Source organism: Myzus persicae, unplaced genomic scaffold (genome assembly GCF_001856785.1).
Source record: "Myzus persicae strain clone G006 unplaced genomic scaffold, MPER_G0061.0, whole genome shotgun sequence".
In the NCBI taxonomy this organism is placed as follows: Eukaryota; Metazoa; Arthropoda; class Insecta; order Hemiptera; family Aphididae; genus Myzus; species Myzus persicae.
The window spans coordinates 128659-142732 of NW_019103316.1; the positions used below are offsets into that span (position 1 = coordinate 128659).

The following is a 14074-nucleotide window of genomic DNA, read 5'->3' on the forward strand; positions in this document are numbered from 1 at the left end:
AGAAACACTCATATATATTTAATATATTATAAAGTTCCAATCTTGCTCATTGGCATACATTGGTTGAACCTGACTATGGTATCTATGAAAATGATAAAGCCACATACAGGTGGCAGGGTAGGCCGGAGTAATACTCTGGTCAACATTATGTTTGTATCGGTATGTTATATAATAATCATGTGTGAACATAAGATGAATAGTGACCACTATTGTTTTATATTGTACAGATTTCTTAAGCATTCGAGGTTGGTTTGATAAATAAAAAAATCATCAGAAAAGTTTTTTGTCATGGTAATGTAATAATTCCTCTAGAAGCAATATTAAAGTCTGTTTTATTGAGCTTGTATAAAAATAATTTTTAGAGTTTAAATTAATTAATAATCAATAGTTGAGATTTGAATGCCCTAAACAAACCCAAAAAATGCTTTTATGCCATAAAAATTCTGAATAATGCACAATTTTTTTTTTTTGGTATGAGTGATAGTTTAAATTATAAATGTTAAAGGATTGTGCAACCCATTAATGTTACACAACTATTGTCTTTAATTTACATCACATTCATCTTAAATTTGAATTATTTTTCAATTTTTATACATACCAAAAGATGGATAATATTAGTGAGAACTTCCATAGTGAAACAAATGGAGCTGTTTTAGAACAATATGCACACACATGAGCAAGTTACGGGATGGAAGGAGAGTAAAGAATTTAACACAATTAATAAACCAAGTATTATCAATTCAATGTAGGTATATATATTGACAAAAAAAAAAAATCTTACACACTAATCTACAAATGTAATTTTGTCTTATGAAAACTTAGTTATTAACATAAATTATTATCGAACAAAGTACAAATTCATTAGTACTAAATAATGGAAACTGATGTAAATGTTTCCTGAATGTAAGGTTATAAGTATAACAATTCAATAATAATAAAAAAAAGTATAAATAATGTCCCATCGAGTAGATAAAAAATAATAAAAAATTAATATAAATGTCATCAGAACATCAAAAAAGAAACACAAAAGACAAGACTTACTAAAAATTACAATAATTTGTGAAATTTCAAAATTGTTTCATATATAAAAAGTGATTTTTTATGCATGCTTGTCCAATTTTAACGCTCCAACAATAAATTTATTCAAATTCTGAATTTGTTTTCAAATGCTGTTTAGTATATAACCATTAGGTTCTAAAGTAGTAAAGTTACACATATTTATAATATAGAACATTCAAACAAATAAACCAAATTAGTGTACATAAAGTTAATTAATTCAGTAACTAATCTTTGCAAACAACACTACAACACAAAACAGTCCTAAAATGATAAACAAAAATTTAAGCATTTGAAATTATGGTCTTTAATTTAATAATTAAAAATATCAGAATTCGAACCATTTAAAGCATTTAAACGGGGCAAAAATACTTAAAAATTACCTTCTTGTACACATTTATAAATATTATAAAATAATAATAATATAATGTATAAAATATAATCAGAGGAATACATTTAGAAATATTTAAGATTACAATAAAATATAAATGATCAAAATAATAGTAAGTTATAATACAAATAAAAATTATGAAAATTATCAAATAAAAAGGTATTGGCAACCCATATGAAATTTGCAACAATGCGATATAAAGTTTAGCACAACATTTATTTCCAAGAACTAGAAACGAGTTATCCAGCCAAAATTTATTTTTGATGAATATCAAAACATACAATGAATAATAGTGGCTATTCTAATTCCCGATAAGATAAGATAGTAGAATGATAATCCGATAAATCATTGGACACGGTGTAATTAAAATTTATAATGATGTCACATGAACTTAAATTTAATATATTTTAGTAATAATAATATGAGTTGTATCTAAAAAAAGTCTTATTCATATAACCTACAAACTCCCAAAAGTTTGTAGTTTATTTTTATATATTTTATAAAATAAATATCTATAGTATTGTATTATATAAATTAAAATCCCTTTTGATTTTAATCATAATATATGTTAATGAAAATTATTTCAATATATAAATCTTAATTTTAAAGCAAGCTTTACAGTATAAATACACATAAATTACCCGATATGTTTGATAGCATGATGCATAATCATAATTTTTACAATTTGTCAATTATGCGGAGCAAAAACAATTGTAGGCTTATATCTAAATTTAAATAAAAAAAAATTAGAGTAAATATAATACGACAATATGAGCACAGACTTATTGGTACACAAAAAAAAAAAACAATATACTATTTCAGCCAAAAAATTTTTTATACAATATTATGCCATCACGGTCAATATACAAGTTTAAGGATAAGCAAAACCTCCATTTTCGAAGACTTTCCCATAAAATCTTATAATACGGATAGTTCAGTTTATATATACCGTACACTTATAATATTATATTCAAAAACATTAACTCCACAACACATAATAGACAATTAAGATACATTAATTGTGTACATCCAACATACACATATAATTTTTTTTCTTCTAATTACATAATTTAATATTATGTTGGAAGTACATCACTATAAAGAGAAAAAAATACGACAATATATGTGTATAATATATGTTAAAATGTAAGTGTGTTTGTAACACTGAATATAGAGGAACTAGTTTATGGTATAATATTATTATAACGTTTAATATTATTATTGCATATTATGTACGCATAATAGACTAAGTATAATTTATATTATATTATAATATGTGATGTGTGTAATTATATAATATTGACTATATAAGTATTATAATTGTACAACATAAACAACATAAAGTACCAAACATAATACACTATACTAACATTATAAGAGGAAATGAAACTATTCTATACTTATACATAAATAGTTTATACAGAGTACCTCGATGATTTTAAGCATTTTTCTCAATTGGCCGAGAGGCGGCAACTGGAATGAGCATGTTTCAATCATCTACTCACACAGATTCCGAACTAACGGCAGTCAACAAAATTTGATGATATTTAGAGGAACACCTTGTACAGAAAGATAGTTTGCTACTAAGACTATATTCACCGATTCACGCACATAGCTTTAACAAGTATTAATATTGATTAACTATGATAATATATAGGATTAAAACATACGCAATGTAGAGGAATGTCTGAAGGGATCCTTAATGTAGATTGATTTTCAATGGTACAGCTTAGAAAATAGAATAGACGGCGTATTGTGAGTTCAATTCATTTGAGGTCGGACGACTTGCAGCTCGTGATTGACGTTCCTACAAAATAAAAACAACAATTACATACTTAGTTACGTCTGTTATACTACTGCAAGTAAACAGTAACTCGGGCAAGTTTTGTTTTATGACCAACCAGGTTTCTGGGTATAACTCGAGGGCATTGGAATTGTATATTACTAAATATCTGATTAAAATTCCAAAGAACTAACCAGCAAGAACAATACCATTATGGTGTAGGCACAGAAATATTTTACTTCAATTTTAATAATTTATATCATACATTCATACAATGATAACTATAAAATAAATATGTAATATATTATAATAACAGTATAACACACATTTACCATAAAGACACAAGTTACTGAACCACTAGGAATAACAAGTAAATAAATAATATTTTTAGTACTACATATTTCAACATATATAATGTGTAACAATATAAAAACATATTAAATCAAGTAAAACAAATTAATAATAGCTGTGTTTAGAAGGCAACTCAAAAGACCAGCACCTCATAGGTGTATTTGTTTAAATGTAACTTGTATAATTAAGCTATCAACGAGTCATTGATTTAATTCTTCCCACAGAAAGACAAACAAGTATTGATACTATAATGCTTCTATATAACATACATACATTTTCCTGAAAATTAAGATTTTTAATTTATTTCCAATGCCCTTTCTCACAAAAGGTTAAAATGTTAAGAATTTAGATTTAAGGATCAAGGTTCAAGGTAAAATATAAATATACAGTATAGAAGTGATGTCAAATTTTTAAATAGTGGCACTACCAGTCATTCAGTAAAAACATCTAATTATAAAAAAACACAAGGGGTTCAAATCAAAATATAATTTTGGACATATTGACCAGTGTAGTTTTTTGAAATTGATAATACATCATAAAATTATTGTTAAACTTAGATGTAATTTAAAACTAAATTTTAACTTAAATAAAAAATCATAACTAGATTACTCCTGTAATTAAACTGAAATATGTTTTCTGTGTACATTTTAAGTTACTATGATCGACTTATGTATACTATTTACATTATAAAAATTAAAAGATCTTACACAAATAAATTCTTTTCAAAAATATTAATTGCATTTTTTTTCTCAATACAAATGCCTGGTGGGTTTATATCACATAATATGTTGCAAATAATACAATATTGATTGCACAGTTCTTATTATTTTGTATAATTTTAACAATTATATTTAATTATAAAACCATCATATATATTGTTTTTAAACCTACAGCGGTAAATATATTGGAATACTTTTCTATTAATATTGAAAATGATATACTATTTTGATACTCTATGAATGCAATTTATAAATTAAAATAGACATTTTCATTATTGACAATTTTAAAGGTTTTTGGAAGTTAAGTTTGAACCACAAAAGTTTGCCTCTAAGTTTGAAAATTATACCTTCAAACTGTAGGTTATAGCAAGTGTAACAGATTATATACATTTTGAGTAAAATCACCCTTTTATTATTTACAAATAGAACATTGGGATTTTACTTAATGCGTAAACACAAATAAGAACATTTGAATATAAGTAATCATACCTAATAACTAGGGCTGTGAATTTAATGCATTAAAAATGTAAAAAAAAGCAATTAAATATGTACTTAAAATGCCAAAAATTATAGGATAAAATTCATTTGAAAGGGGTTTTAATTTAATTTTTATACTTATATTAATATTAGGTACAGGATATTATACATTAGTACATTACATGCATAAAAGTGTTTATTTGATAAAAAAAGAAACTAAACTCAATACTATTCACCTCAAACATTTTTAAAAACTTTAGAAATAAATAACTAACAAATCTAGCAATTGCCTTATTTTGTCGACGTATAAACGCCTGTGTACAAAAACAAATTTTATTTTTCAAACACTTTTTCTGTCAATTGACGGAATTTGATTAAAAATACTAAAAAATGAAGTACAAAAGAAAATATGACTTAAAACTGCACAAAAATGACCTAAAAAATTAAAAAAAGTCCAAAAATGCAAACTAAAAGTTGCAAAAATGGATTTGTAGTTACATAATTCAAATTATTAATTTACAAAGTTAAGTTTCACAATCACCAAAAAAAAAAATGCACTTTCCTACAAATTCACATCCCTCCTAAATAACTATAAATAGTCAAAGTATCAATACTTAAAATATGTAATCAATTATGGTATATTTTTATTAGCCTCAAATGTAAATGGAAATATTATGCAAGTTTAAATGAAAAATGTGAAATATTATTTTTAAGTTGTAAGTGTATTTTGTTTTAAATAATTTAAAAGATTATACATATATTTTAGTTGATTTACAATACAATTTTAAGCTAAAATGCATTTTACTATGCACTATCACGAATTTCAATTTTTTTTTTATAAGACTTGATTTTGAAGCTGTTTGAATGTTTTCACAAAAATCATTATTAAAAAAGTTATAATAAAAATACTGAGATTACCAGATTCATTCTCGATTTTTCATAACAAATTGAGGGATAAATACTTTGGTTAGCAGAGCGTACAGAAGGCGCCAAGAAAGTGAATGTCAAACACATGGTCTACTTTTTTTCTGGAAAATGTACTTAACATGGATCTGAAGATTTTTATCATAACTTCTTTAATAATAAGTTCCACAAAAAATTCAAATAGTTTCAAAATCAGTGTTTTTTTTTTAATTTATGAGGGGTGTGGTAAATTTGCATTTGTTCCGAGAAAGAATAAATGTATGAATAATATACTTTGCAGTATAATTTAAGTAGTCCAAGAAAATTAAATTGATTCTGTTTTATGTCAAACGAAGTACTTAAGTTTAATTATTTCTATGCTATTTGTGATTTTTGTTTTTTAACTACCTACCAATGATGAACAATTCAAATTATATACTTTATATTACATAAAATGATTTAAGCCTTCAGAAGATACTATCTCAATATTTTGTTGTCACAGAATCATATCAAATAGCTAAGTACAACTCAAGAATTGCTATACTTTGGTTTTCTATCTTATGTCTGTTGCACACATTGGCGACAACACATATTTATATCACATCCTCCAGATTGCATTTTTAAATTTTCTTTATGAATAAAGTATTAATAGGGGATGCTGATGAATGTGTACACGAAACAAAAATTATTTTATGACAATATTATAAAACCAAATAACAATACCATGCCTGAAGTATCATTAAATAATAATAATGCCATACAGATAATTTATATTTCATATTAGTTGTTCATTAATCATTATATATTAAGGTGTTGCGTTAGAAAATAAAAAGATTTTAATCGTATTATTTTGTAGTATGCAATGTGGCGTTAAAAATAATTTTCAACATTAAATTTGTTTTAACCATTTTAAACTGTAAATACTATATTTGTAGAATTTTTAGTTCTAAACAGAGGAGGAAATCCATTGAAAATATTAAAGGGCTACTATTTTTCAAATGAACCTAAATTTTGAGGGCTTTGCTCCTTCACAATAACTGTTGGAATTTTGGAGGGGACTTGGCAGGTTTTTTTTTGATATGGTCCTGGCCCCTAGGTAGAATAAAAAATTAACGAACAGAAGATTTTAAATTGAAATCTATTAATTATATACAATAGTAATCATGTAATATATTTTATTTCTTCCGAACTTTTCTTGACAACTCAATAAGTTATAATAAAAAACATTTTGGGCATAAGAGGTCCTTTGTTAGGTTTGTTATTTTTTATTTTACATCTCTATATTTATAATGTTATTTTGTACACAGTAATATACATTAATCATAAAATGGACTACTTACTAAAATATGTTTAAATGTCTAAATTGTATTATGAAATTGACATCTGATTAATGCATTTTAAATGCAATACCTAATATCATTGATTATAAATACCAGTATTTATAATCAATGCTAATATATATATAATATTAAGAAGTACATATTGATACATTTTAGTTTCTATAATCTTTTATTGAATTGTATTATCAGGTACTTCTTTTAAAATAAATTTAAAAATGCATTTTATTTTAAGAGTAATTAAACTAAAATACAATCCTCAATAGCGAGTACAAAATAACTGACAAACTCAAAGACATCATTTTTTAATATTAAATTCTAATCTGATTTAAGTATATGTTTTTAAAGAATTTGTAGGTGTGGTTCTTTAAAAAATTATTTTAATTTACAGAATATTTTGGAAGTTTTTAAGTAGTTATTTTTGATTATGTGCTATTTATTTTTATTATATACTTGACTTAAAAAGTAAGAAATAAATTATATTTTACAGTTTTTTGTCATGTATAAAATATTTAGTGAAAACAAAATTAAGATGTTATATATTATTATAAAATATTCAATGAAATGTAATAAAATACAGGTTGACTGCCACGACCATTTTAACATACGTGCAAAAATGTCCATGTCACACTAGATGAGCATTGTTTTTTGTGACACATATGTGTGTGTCGAGGTATAATCCGGATATAAATTATGACACTCTATTGGGTAATGTTCATAGTTTTTTTTGGATTCATTCTTTATCAGCAAAACTTAAAAAAAACATAAATTTTTTCAAAAACATTTTGGCAAACATTGTGTGACCCACATAAGGTAAAATGTGCTTCATAACATTTTTATCCCTATCAATATTTAAAAAAAACTCGTTGATTTTAACTGTATTTGTTTATACTAAGGTGTATTATATATACAAAAGCTTTTTTAAGTTAGTTAATCTCTTTTCCACTCTATTCACATAACTTATAAGACAATTATGTATTTATTCAGGAATTATTATAAAAAAATCAATCATACAGTACTAAAAATAACAAACTACTAATTTATTGACTATTTGAAAGTTTTTAAATGGCTTTTAAATCTTTTATTTTATATTCCTAAATAGTAAAATATTTTTTATTGTGTTAAACTAAAATGACACTAAAACTTTTACTTAGAATTGTTAGGTTTCATTTAACTTTTCTAGTGCATTCCATTTTTTTTTTATTTGATCTCACCTTCTGTCGCTTCAGTACACGTGCATCAGTTTTGCGTCTTGACATGCCCCAATACCGGGCCGATACAAACCTAAATACCCTTTTGGCCACATTGAGTGAACAAGACTGTAAATTAAAAAAAAACAACCACGGGGATTTCATAGATGGAATTCAAAATCAATTTTAATAAAACAAAACAAAATAAAATAGAAAAGAAATCTCGGCCAATAATAACGAGGTGCCGTTTAAATAGATTTGAATAAAATGCCAAATAACCCAAACCTGATGATAATAAATATTTTGGTTGTATTTGGCATTTGGTATATTTACTTTATTTATGAGTAGTTCGAAATTTATATACCTTCTAAACACTCTACATATTATCACGAATGACTCATCGGCTAAACTTATCTTATTCATGAGTTCTATTCGTATATTACTAATGTTTCACTTTTCCAATACAATAGATTCTTAAATATACACATAAAAATATGGCAGTGTGAACTAAAATTATTAAAACATACCTCATGTGTATTTCGAGTTTGAATTTGAATCATTTAACGGCTCTAATGTCATCTGATTTTTTAAAGTTATATTCTCGTTTTTCATAATCTAATTGTGATTTTACTAATTAATCAACTTTTTATTCACTAGTAAACTAATACTAACTTAATGTTCTCTTTAAATTTACCTTTAGTTTGTTTCTCCGACTTTTTTTGCTCATTTAATCCTTCCCAATTGTATTCAGCGCCACCATCATCATTATCATCATCTGATGAATTGTTCCATCTTTGGTCTTCCCTGTCGCTTCCACCATCATTGATTTCATCCTTGAATAAATAAATTATACATAAAAGTATACTACTGTTGAGTTGCAATATACATTTAATAAATCAATACTGAGCTAATGGTCTCTTAAACATAATTTAATAGCTTATGATTGGTCAATGATTTATTCATTTAATTTGTATTCAACGCCCAGCATATGAATACATGATTTATTATTTAATAGTAAATAGAGCAATTGTCTATTACATAAATTTTAAGTCTGATATTATTATCTAGTTATTTTCTCTATATAAATGTATACAAAAATCCCCAAACAAAAGTCTATGAATACCTAAATTTAATACTTCTATGAAATTACTGTTTATAGGTGATTTTATTAAGTAGGTACCTATATATACATATTATAAATATTAATAACTTCAAATTAAATGTTTAATAGAGGTATAATATTATGAAACAGCCAATATTATAAGCTGTCAGGATATATTTAATATTTTATTCATTTCAAGTCAATTAACCTCATATAAATTGTATGGTATTAATTTGTGCAATTGTCAATTTACAAATAATAATAGTACCCCATATCTATTGCATAATAATAAATTATAAAAATAAATATTGGATTTTTTATTGGACTTTTATTTTTTGATTTTTAGGTAGAATACTATTTATAACCATTTAAGTAAAAGGGGTTACTTATAAAATTTGGCCATTATCACAACTTTCAAATTTATTTTTCAAACATATAATTTAAAAAAAGAAGTTTCTTATTTATTTTGTAGAAATAAAGACAAATAGCTGGTTGAAGCCCAAATTTATAATACATTTTTAATTTATATACTTAATAATTAAAACAAAATTAACCTATAACTGATTTTTAATTATACACCCCATAATTAATTTATATTTAATTAATAACATAACTGTAAAATAATCTATTATGGTAAAAAAATTTTTTTTATGATATTTTAGTAAATTCAATTTAATTATCTTTAAAATATATTATTTAGAATAGTGAAATTAATTTTGAATAAACTCACGGTTGTAGGCAAAGTAATGTCTTTGTTATTTTCTGATGGTCCTTGTTTTTTTGGTACAAATGAATATGGCATATCAAACTCATCTTCGTCTTCAGGTTTTTCATTCCATCGTCTATCTTCATCCTCAACTCCCTAGAAAAAACAGTAATAAGAACTAAATAAAATGTTGGTAATTTTACTTAATAAAAAAAAATTGTTATACCTAAGTTGAAATATTTATACATTGTTTTGTAAGATTAGTTATTGAAAACTTTATTAATGGTAATAAATTATAATTACTGTAGGTATTGTGATATCGTCACTATGATCGTTTTGAATGCACTGTACACTATTGTTATCAGCAAGCACTACATCCATACTGACAGATTCATTTCTTCGGAAAGTATATGATACATTTGATGTATCTTCTTCTTCATAATATTGTTCATCATATTCATCATCATAATCTGGACATTCAGATTTTATACTAATATCATTTCCATATGGTACATGAGATTCATATACAGAATCATGTTCATATTCATCTTCTTCCATCATTTCAGGCTTAACAACTCTCGATACATTAATTGGAGGAGGATCATATTCATCAATATTTTCCTAAAAAATAGAAAAATTAAATAATAATAATTAACTAAACAAATTTTATGAAATAAAATATTTACTTCAATAGGTTCTCTCTTGATTTTTTTCCGTAGACTTTGTATGTCAAATTCATTCATCTCATTTGGCTAAAAAATACAATTATGTAATATAAATATCAGACATTTTTTAGTCAAAAAATAATAACTTACTAATTTATCAACTTGTCCAGGTGGATTTACATTTCCTTTGCCACGTCTAAATCTTAACACAACTGATCGGCTATCAATAACCAAATTATATTTTTCTTTATACGCTTGTATCGCATCTTCCGCATTAGAGAATTTAATAAATGCATATCTAATAGAAAATTTAATTTTTGAATAATTTATAACTTATACTAGTGGCATATGGCGCAGGCAGGGAAATTTAATATATTCTAATTTAAATTAAAAAAATTGATGGTAAATTTTATTTTTGAAGAACTATTGGTATCAAAATGTAGATTATGTAGGTACTTCATGAAAATTGAATTTGTGATATGCAGAAAAGTTTCAGAATCTGTTATTTTTTAATGTATTTCAATGTTTTTGGTACATACATAATTCATCCATCATTCAATTTTTAACATTTGATAGGGGCTTATGCAGTGGTGTATCAGTAAATAAATGTATGGGTATACGCACCTTAAAGTAGTTGAATATAATTATATATACCTATCTCAATAAATCATTACACTTAATATTTAATAAACTTTTATTACTTTATAACAAACAATTACTCTTCATGTGTATATGTATATTCAGTAGCGTATATAGGGGGGGGGGGATTTGGTATATACACGATAAAGTAGTGGTTTACAATCTCTTTGTCTTCGCAAGAACCTGAAGTAGGGTAAAATTTAATCGAACTTCATTCGGGTACAAGGCTATTTTTGGACAGTGTACTTAATGTCATAATAAAATATTATTATTTTTCTTTTAAACTTTTGTTTGGTGATATAACGGAATTGACTGATGATAAATTGGAAGCGCACGTATACCCATAAAAGCCTAATTTGTTTAAAGGTATAGGCATAAAACCAAAAATAGGTATCCAGGTATAAAACGTACACCCGCGTATACCCTCCAATACACTACTGGGCTTATGAAATTATTTAATATAATTATGGGCCCAACAAAAGAAAAAAGTAATCATACCACTAGCTTATACACAAAATATATTTGATTTGAATACTATTTTTAAAGTTATTACCTTGTGTACTTCATTTTTTTAGCAAACCCAATGTCAACTCGAGTGGCTTTTGGAAATTCATCCTTAACAGCATTAGATGTGATGTTTGTTGGCAAATTTCCAAGATATAATCTGAAGTAATAATTAATTATATTCAATATCAATATTAATTTTTATACAACTAGTAGAAATTGTATAAAAATAACTATTATCAATATAATAAAGTACTATATAACATAGGTAGGTACTTACAATGAATATTTTATTTTTAAGAATAAAAGCATGATTTTTATACAAAGGTATTGTTGAATAGAATGTAGATTAATAAACTACATGAGAAATTTGTACCTTATTTAAATAAAATAAGTTTCCAAATAATTTCAAATTTTAAAGACATTTTTTAGGTTTTAGTAATTATATTATGGACCTACAAAGACACTTACGTATATGGATCAATACACTCCGGGAATGCCTTTTCTTCAAACTGACTTTCTTTTATTTCTACTCTCAATTTTTCATGTTGGAAAAAAGTTTCATTTAGTGCATTTGCAACATTTTCAATATTTGCACTTGGTTGTACTTGCACATAACAGTACCTATAATAAAATTCAAATAATTATTATTTTGAGTTTTTACCAAATAAATTAAAATGAAAAATATGTAATTTAATTGAAGGTTGCTGTTTAATTTACTTACCTTGGGTTACACGGCGTATGGAAATGTACAGATTTAATGTCAGTATGAAAGTTCTGAACAATTTGCCGTGTAATTTCATGATCTGGAAACCTGATCATGATCTGTTGATTATTTTTAGGTGTTCGAAGTTCCATCTCAGCAGCAATTGCTTTTACAGCATCTTCACGATTCCATGGTTTTTGGGCACGCTGTGGTTCTCCAGATTGTTGTGATTTTAATTTGCGCTTCCGTGTTTTGCATTCAGTTACAGCATTTGCTTCCTAAATTTTAAATCAAATTAAGTAATTACTAAGTTAAACTTAAACAAATACAAATATTCTATTAAAGTAGGTAATAGATTTACAGACAATTTTTTTAAGTATTTAGATAATATAATTTAAGGTAAAAGCTATTAAAAACATAATGCAAACATATAAATGTTGAACTCAAACCTGATTAGTTCCATTTGATTGATTTTGAACAGAACTACGAGGTCTGTTCATACGCATATGTTGTCTTGGTATAAACCGAGGTCTTTGACTAAATTGAGGCCAGTTTTGTGTTGACGATGATGATGGTGTTTGCGGATTTTGTGGAGAATTAGCAAAGAAATTCCCATTCTATAAAAGATAATAGGTAGGTAACAGTTGGCCGAATAAAAAATAATATATACACTATAATAAAATTCCCAGCAACATACAGCATTTTGAGAGAACTGTCTTGGATAATTATTTCTTGGAGTATTCCCATACTGATAAGGTGTCCGTTGTCGTGCTCCGTTGTTGAACGACCTCCAGCGTGGTAAAGGTGATCTTATAGTACTGTTACTAGATGCACTGAACGTGGGAGCATTGTTGTTACATGTCGTAGTGTTTGTGACGGTAGTCTTAGCCTGTGGAGCAGGACTGGGCATACGGAATTGTGTTTGCCACGAATTAGGAAAAGCTTGTTGTGGCCAGAACCCATGGGGATGTGTTGGTGGTGGAGACGTAAAATCCGTCTGCAAGTGTATTTGGTTATTGAGTGGTGGAGGTTGTTGTGCCACATAACCAGGCAAAACTTGTCTAGGCGGACTCACAATGGCTGGTTTGTCAATCGACTGGTTTTCCACTAAAAAAACAAAAGAGATGCATATTAAAATTCTGTACATATGAGTTTTTCGCCGTGTTTCAGGTGCAGTATGAATGAATGCTCACTTGTCGTTGCTTCTCAAACGCTTTTCGAAGACATTACAACGATCAGTATAAGACCGATAAAGACATCGAAATAGGTCTGTTTTAAACGTACTGCGTTAGTGCGTTTCAAAAACTGAAAAAGTAAAAACATAAATCGATAAATTGGTACGAACCAAGTACCCACACAGTACACACTACACATACATAGTACATACAATATACATACAACACCAATTACAATAACACAAGTTACTTTGGCGCAGCTTGTCACTTCTAGTGGCAGACTGTGTAAAACGATGATAACAGGCCATGTCTTGAGAAACAATCCGGCAACCGTGCAAATACAATTTTGTTGTGTTGATAGCGTTCTTTG

At 26.2% G+C, this 14074-nt stretch overlaps 1 protein-coding gene across 4 annotated transcripts; it reads right to left on the bottom strand.

Moving 5' to 3' along the window:
- Window positions 1-1556: 1556 nt before the first annotated feature.
- On the bottom strand, window positions 1557-13932 carry LOC111034284. 4 transcript variants are annotated; one of them, XR_002604509.1, is made up of 14 exons: window positions 13723-13932; window positions 13227-13636; window positions 12979-13146; window positions 12548-12807; window positions 12295-12447; window positions 11873-11983; window positions 10831-10978; window positions 10702-10767; window positions 10319-10636; window positions 10040-10171; window positions 8902-9040; window positions 8735-8822; window positions 8232-8336; window positions 1557-3254 (listed from the first exon to the last, which is right to left on the bottom strand). XR_002604509.1 is itself a non-coding variant. In XM_022315421.1 (13 exons), coding segments are annotated over exons 1-12 (1965 nt in total). In that variant the 5' UTR covers window positions 13724-13932; the 3' UTR covers window positions 1557-3254; window positions 8735-8763. The 4 variants fall into 4 exon arrangements, 3 of the variants coding, with proteins under 3 accessions (XP_022171113.1, XP_022171115.1, XP_022171114.1); XM_022315421.1 differs by lacking the exon at window positions 8232-8336; XM_022315423.1 differs by lacking the exons at window positions 8232-8336; window positions 8735-8822.
- Window positions 13933-14074: the final 142 nt, after the last annotated feature.